The 7092-nt window shown below is 53.4% G+C and overlaps 1 protein-coding gene across 1 annotated transcript in view; it reads left to right on the top strand.

The window, feature by feature from the left end:
* Nucleotides 1-3533: 3533 nt before the first annotated feature.
* LOC123240713 (AP-2 complex subunit alpha-2-like) overlaps nucleotides 3534-7092 on the top strand; it is a 65475-nt gene continuing 61916 nt past the window's right edge. The window contains exons 1-4 of the mRNA XM_044668433.1: nucleotides 3534-3762; nucleotides 6503-6571; nucleotides 6671-6813; nucleotides 7002-7086. Of these exons, the coding sequence (XP_044524368.1) occupies nucleotides 3696-3762; nucleotides 6503-6571; nucleotides 6671-6813; nucleotides 7002-7086 (364 nt within the window). The 5' untranslated portion in view covers nucleotides 3534-3695. The remainder of the gene's footprint in view (nucleotides 3763-6502; nucleotides 6572-6670; nucleotides 6814-7001; nucleotides 7087-7092) is intronic.

The raw sequence follows: 7092 nt of genomic DNA on the forward strand, positions 1-7092 counted from the left end.
TCAGCCACTTGAGATGGAGTCGGCATTGCCCATCTTCTCTGCCGAAGCTGGAAGCCACCGGAAGCACCTGAAGTGACTGCAGCTTCCGGAGAACCTAAGGAGACTTGGGGGAGGTCGAAAGACTTGAAGAGTTAGGAGCCCTCCTTTCTCTGCCTCTCCCTGATTGTGCCTGCCTTTGATGCAGGCACTGGCACCCATCTCGACCCATGAAGAAAGAGTTTGGGGACTGGGGTTACAAAAATAAAAGGGGAAGATCATCTTTGCTCTCGAGGAGCTTATGCCTTCGGCACAGTGGATTGAGAGCCAGGCCTAGAGGTCCTGGGTTCAAAATGGTCCCGGGTCTGTGACCCTGGGGAAGTCACAATCCCCACTGCCTAGTCCTTACCTCGCATCTTGATACTAAGTTTTTTTTTTTTAACAACTTATTTTGTTTTTTATGCTTTTATAATCTGTCCCTCCCACTGTGAATGACAATCAGAACAAGAAAAAAATGAAAACTGTCAGCATAAGCTCAGTCTAGTGAAACAAATGACTTTGCTTGAAAAGTATCCCGTCTGCATTTTTGGCCCATCATTCCCTGGTGAGAGGTGGAGTTCATCTTCAGCCCTCTAGACTTCTGGGTTCTCATTGCATGGATCACAGCTCTAAAATCTTTTGGATCTGGTTTTCTATATATCACCATGTTCCGGTAGTTGTGCTTAATCAATGTTTTCCACGTTTCCTTGGAAACTCCCCAATTGATCATTTCCCAGTAATATTCCTTTGTGTTGACAAACCATAACTTCCTCACAGGAGAATAGCCCCTTTGTTCCAAGCTCTGACTACTCTGAAAAGAGCTGGTACAAATATATATATTTAAAACCCTCACCTTCCGTCTTGGAGTCAATACTGTGTATTGGCTCCAAGGCAGAAGAGTGGTAAGGGTAGGCAATGGGGGTCAAATGACTTGCCCAGGATCACACAGCTGGGAAGTGTCTGAGGACAGATTTGAACCCAGGACCTCCCGTCTCTAGGCCTGACTCTCAATCCACTGACCTACCCAGCTGCCCCCAAATATTTTTGTAAACCTTTCATTGATCTTTTTGAGGGAGGGTATAGCTGGATCAAATGTTCCTTTTAGGGTATAGTAAGGAGCTTACCCTTCAGCCTGGAAGGGGAGAGAATACCAGACACTGGAAAATGGATCATATTGGTCTGAAAGTCATGGGAATAGTGAGTGAGGATTGGCACGGTCCATCCAGGCCCAGTGGCAGATTTGGCCTGATTATAGCTCATGGCTCCATGACAGGGAGGAGTAGCAAGGGAGAGGGAAAGGGGCTGCCTTGTTGGTTAGGAGGTGGCCAGAGAGGACAGAGTAAAGCTAATCATGGCTGGGTCTTAGCTAGAGTTCTGCCAGAGGAGTTTGGAGAGGAGGGCATCTTCCCTAGCATCACATACCTTCTAGCTAGTAGATAGTTCTTTGGATGACATATCTCCCATTAGACTGGGAGCTCCTTGGTTTGTTTTTTTTTCCCCCTTTCCTTGTATCCTTAGGCCTTAGCACAGTGCATAGCAGATATATAGCTAGAATCTGATTCTTACAACCTGTGAAGTGTAGGACCTCTTGTGGAAAGGGAGATTGAGGGAGCAGTCTCATAAGAGCTGATTAGAGTCCAAGGCAGGATTTGAACTCCTGTCTTTCAAATCCAGGCCCAGGCCTCTATTCATTGCACCACCTTAGGGGCCACATCATAAGCGTTTAATCAGGACTTGTTGGCTCTATATGCATCTACAGTCTGCACAATAAATTGGAGGTCCCTGGCCCCATATTATAGATTAAAAAAAAAACCCAACCCATTTTATAGATGAGGAAACTGAGACTGAGGGAGGAAGGTGTTTGCATATGCTTAAATGGCTAGTAAGTGTCAGAAGGTATCTGCAACTCAGGTCTCTTGTTACTCAGAGGATGGCCATTTGTCCATTGCATCTTTCTGAAGCTGGACATGGGAAGGCAACGGGAATGACCGCCTCTGCCTAGGGAGGACCGTTCCCAGGACATCTCCATTCCACTCCCTCGAATTTAGAATGGACTTTCCCAATGTCCCCCCGTAGAATTCGGAATGGACTTTCCCAGTCCTGCTGAGATTTATGGAAAGGGCAGGCAGGGGAGACCTGGGGGTTGGGGTGGGTCCATCTTCTCCAGGATTCAGAATGGACTCTCCCAGTTTACGTAGGACGACGGAGGCTGGGAGGGGGAAGGGGCTTCGCCTAAAAAGAATCTGCTCCACCCGCAGGTCTTGCTAAAACCCAGGCCGGAAGCATGGAGGCATATCTTCCCCCAGATTTAAGAATAGCCTCTTCCAAACCATCTACATTCTTTTGACGAGCAGTCCGTGTAACCAGGGGGTAGGGGAGCCATCTGCTAGCTGGCATTTAGAATGGCCTTCTCGTACCTTCCCCCGAAATTCAGAATAGACATTCCTAGATCTATTAAGGGAGCAGTCGTGGCCTCTTGGGCGTGGGGTGGGGCACATCTTCCCCTAGATTCCAGCACGGACTCTCCCTGCTTTCCCGGAATCTATTGAAGGAGCAGTCCACCGACCCTTGGGCACGGGGGGGGGGGGTATGTCCTCCCCTAGGTATCAGAATGGACTCTCCCTGCCTTTCTAGAACCTATTGAAAGAGCAGTCTGTGTAACCTCGGGAGTACGAGAGGCATCTTCTCGCTGGGATTTAGAATGACCTCCTAGTACTTCCCCCCGAAATTAAGAATAGATCTCCCTAGATCTATAGGCCGGGCAGTCCATGGACTCTTTGGGGAGGGACAAATTTCCCTCCAGATACCAGAATAGACTCTTCCCGTCTGCTTTTCTAGTAGTTACGAAGGAAAAGCCCATGGAATCATAGGGGGGAGGTACTTCCTCGGATTCAAACCATCCAGTCTCAGGCACTATTTCCCAAACCCACAGCGACTAGGCTCACGTTCAATTCGCCCGTATGTGACCGCTGGCTGTTCACGAATTCACACTCCCCTACCCTGACCCCTTTTCTGCAGCAGGGAATTGCAGGCCTCATTCCACCTATCCCAGTTCGCTCCGCCTCTTGGCCAATCACGGATACCTCCTGGTTTTCACCAATCCCCGTTGGTAGCGGAGGAGACCTGTATCATGATTGGTCCATATTTTCTTCCCTCCCCCACTTTTAGCTTTCTTTTGTACGATTCGCTGGAAATGGCGGAAGTTTATCAGGTTGTCCAATAGGAATAAAGCTCGGAGAGTTGGGGGCGGGCTCTTTGAGGGAGCTGAACTCCACCCGTCTCCCAGGCAACGCCCCACCCCTCCCCTTACCCCTACGTCCTCCCGCTTCCCCGACCCGGTCCTCCGGGCGGAAACAGCGGCCTAGCTTGGCCAATGGGCGGTGGGTGAGGCGGAGACGGCTCTGTACGACGTAAGCCTGGACCAATGGAGACAGGAGGAAGGCGGGGCGACTGCGGCAAAGACCAATAGGCACGGGAAGACGCGGGGGCGGCGGCCCAATGAGGGGGCGTCTCTGCGGCCTGCCAGCCTGCCTGCCTGCCTGCCGCGGTCCCTCCCTTCCTCCCTCAGCACCGAGGAGAGGAGCGTCCGGTGGTCCCGGCCCTGGCCCCGGCTCCGGCCCCGTCCCCGCCCTTCTACGCTCCCGGCCCAGCCCCGGAGCCCGGGGGCCCCTGCCGCCATCATGCCGGCCGTGTCCAAGGGTGACGGCATGCGGGGCTTGGCCGTGTTCATCTCGGACATCCGCAACTGTGAGTGGGGCGGGGGCGGGGGAGGGGCGGGACCGAGAGGGGGCCACGCCCCAGTCCTTCCTAGCTCCAGAAGCTGCTAGGGCTCCCTAGTGCTGCGCGCTCCCTCCCCTACCACGCCGTGGCTCACCCCAGCAGCCCACTCCCCTGACCACACCACGAATGGGTTCGGGCCAACCTCTTAGTGTATAGAGGAAGAAACTGAGGACGAGCCCAAGGTCATCCAGCTAGATAAGAACAGGGCGAGATTGGAATCCACGGATGGGGAAGGGGTGGGGCAGACCACGAGTGGGCGGGGGGGGGGCGTTCAGGGACAGTGTGGAGGAAGGCCCCCTCCCCCTGGTTTCAGAGGCCTGCCATGGGATGGATGGGGGTATGGGCACTGGAGAAGCACCTACTGGGTGCCAGGCGCCGTGCCAGGCACTGGAGATAGAAAAGAAGCCAGGTCCTGCCCTCCGGGAGCTTACAGCCCATTGGGCGAGTGGACAGACAGACAAAGCTGTATACGGGTTAAATAACCACAGAGGGAAGGCCGTGGACGCCTTCCTGAAGAGGGTGGGATTTTAGTTGGGAAAATGTCCAGCCAGGGAGCAGCCCCAAAGCAGGTGTCATTGGATTGAAGATTACAGCAGTATCTAGGGAGTGAGAAGCCTGGAAGGGAAGGAGGGGCGAGGGCATGAAGGGCTTTGAATGCCAAGCAGAGCATTTGTGTTTGTACCTGTAAGCTATAGGGAGCCACTGGAGTTTACCGAGTTTGGGGGTGGGGGGGTGACTTGATTGAAGCTGTGCTTTAGGAAGATCACTTTGGTGCCGAACAGAGGATGGGCTGGAGGGGAGAGAGCTGAGGCAGCAGCCCAAGTGTGAGGTGATGGGGGCCTGCACCCCAGCGGGAGCAGTGTCAGAACAGAGTGCAGAGGTGAAAGGGACAGACTTTGCTGCCTTACTGCATCTGGGCAGAGAGAGAGTGAAGAGCCCAGGATGGGAGCCTGAGGGCCTGGGAGGAGGGTGGTACCCTCCAGGGTACTAGGGAAGTTTGGAAGAAGAAGGGAGGATTTAGGGGGAAGAGAATTAGTTCAGTTTTGGGCACACATAGTGAGCTGAAAATGTACTGGATGTGCTAGTCAAACCTTATAGCCTCTCTGGAAGGGACTAGGTAGGGGCTGTTATTCCCATTTATTGACCAAACTGAGACAGAACCTGCCCTGGGTCACACAGCCAGTATCGGAGGCTGGATTTGAACTCAGGCCTAGTGCTCAGCTCCATCCACTGTGAGGGTCTGGCAGGGGAAGAGAGAGGAGCCAGGGTAAGGAGCCTTTGGGCTTTGAGTTGGGAAGAAAGAACAGGAAGGAGAAAAATGGGGAGTGCACACTTCAGGAAGGATGGAGAACCTAGGAATGTAAAGTAAATGTAAACTCCTGGCTTTTGTCTAAAAACATTTCACAGCACATGGACGGGATGGGGGGCTGATCAGCAGACTGCCAGCCTAGCTGTCTGGACTCTGACCTGGTCAGACCCATTAGGAGTTCTGTCCGGTGGCGCTGGGACAGGAACAAAGAATGGAGAAGAAAAAGCTCAGGGAGCACAGGAGTAGTCTTTAGGCTGTCTTGTGGAAGGCTGAGGACTCCTGGGAGGCAAAAAGGTCTTTCTCCTCTTCTGAGCTGTCCAGTTGTGGCACAGGCCACCTTGGGAGATACTAAACTGCTCAGGGGGAGGTTGAAGGGTGGGCATTTGCTAAGGACCTCCTTGGTGCCAGGTGCTAGAGCTCCAGAGACAAAGTGAGTTGGGCCCTGTCCCTCATGGAGCTGACAGACAATACAGCACGTTCACAGAGAAGGTCCTATTCAGTCTGGACCAATTTTATTTCAATAACAGGAATTTTTGTGTGGGACGCTGACTGCTCACTAGGATTGCCAGAAAGATCTCACTTAGGGGGACCCTTGAAGCAGGCCGGAGGCCCTGGGAGACAAAGGCCTAGAGGAGAGAGATGACCTATTGTGCAGGGAGGAAGGGAAGAAGCATTTGTAGAGCTCCTGCTCTGTACTGCAAGTGGACATGGTGCTGGGCCTGGACTCAGGAAGACTCAACTTCCCGAATTCAAATCTGGCCTCAGACACTTCTTAGCTTTGTGACTCTGGCCAAATCACTTTATTCACCCTGTCAGCCTCAGTTTCCTCATATGTAAAATGAGTAGGAGAAGGAAATGGCAAACCACTTCAGTATCTGCCAAGAAAATCCCAAATGGGGTCACAAAGAATCAGACATCACTGAAAATGACTGAACAGCAAAACTGTCCTAGTCTCTGGGCTAAGTGCTTCCCAAGTATTATCTTATCTGATCCTTGCCACACTTGGTGGGGTGGGTGCTACTGTAAGTCGTATTTTATGGATGAGGAAATGAAGCAGGCAGAGAAGTGACTTGCCCAGGATCACAGAGCCAGGAGGTATCTGTGGCTGCATTTGAACTCGGGTCTTCTTGACGCCAGGCTCTTTGGATTAAGAAGGAGAGTGAAGGATGGACAGGCTGGTGTGGGAAGAGGAGACTCTCCCCCTGATATGCTGTGTGGCCTTGGACAAGTCCCTACTCCAGGCCATGGTTTCCCCTTCTGTTCAATGAGAGACTCTAAGTACATGTCCTCGAGGGGCCCTTCCACACCTCAAGGAGGCTGCCCAGGATGGCATTTTCTTTTGGGAGAGGCTTTGTTGAGGAGGGGAAGATTTCAGATCTGGACCTTTCCCCACCCCAGGTAAGAGCAAGGAGGCTGAGGTCAAGAGGATCAACAAGGAGCTGGCCAATATCCGGTCCAAGTTCAAAGGTAAGTGGAGGGGGTGGCTGAGGGCCCACTGCTTCCTCGTGCCCGCCTCCTGTGCCCTGTCCGCCCAGTCTAGTCCCTCCTCTGGTCCCCTCCTCCTAGGGGACAAGGCCTTGGATGGCTACAGCAAGAAGAAGTACGTCTGTAAGCTGCTTTTCATCTTCCTGCTGGGCCACGACATCGACTTTGGCCACATGGAGGCCGTGAACCTGCTCAGCTCCAACAAGTACACGGAGAAGCAGATTGTGAGTGTTGGGGGTGGGGGACCCAGGGGAGTTTGGGGGGGCTGGGGAGGCTGAGGGGTGCCATGGGGAGTTTGGGGGGCCCGGGGGTGGCTGAGGGGTACCATGGGGAGTTTGGGGGGGTCAGGGGGGCCCAGGGGAGCCAGGGCTGGGAGGCAGTCCAGAGTGAGGCCCCAGGCTCCCTGGCCCAGGGCTACCTGTTCATCTCGGTGCTGGTGAACTCGACATCGGAGCTGATCCGCCTCATCAACAACGGGGTCAAGAACGACCTGACGAGCCGGA

Source organism: Gracilinanus agilis, chromosome 3 (genome assembly GCF_016433145.1).
Source record: "Gracilinanus agilis isolate LMUSP501 chromosome 3, AgileGrace, whole genome shotgun sequence".
Lineage (NCBI taxonomy): Eukaryota > Metazoa > Chordata > Mammalia > Didelphimorphia > Didelphidae > Gracilinanus > Gracilinanus agilis.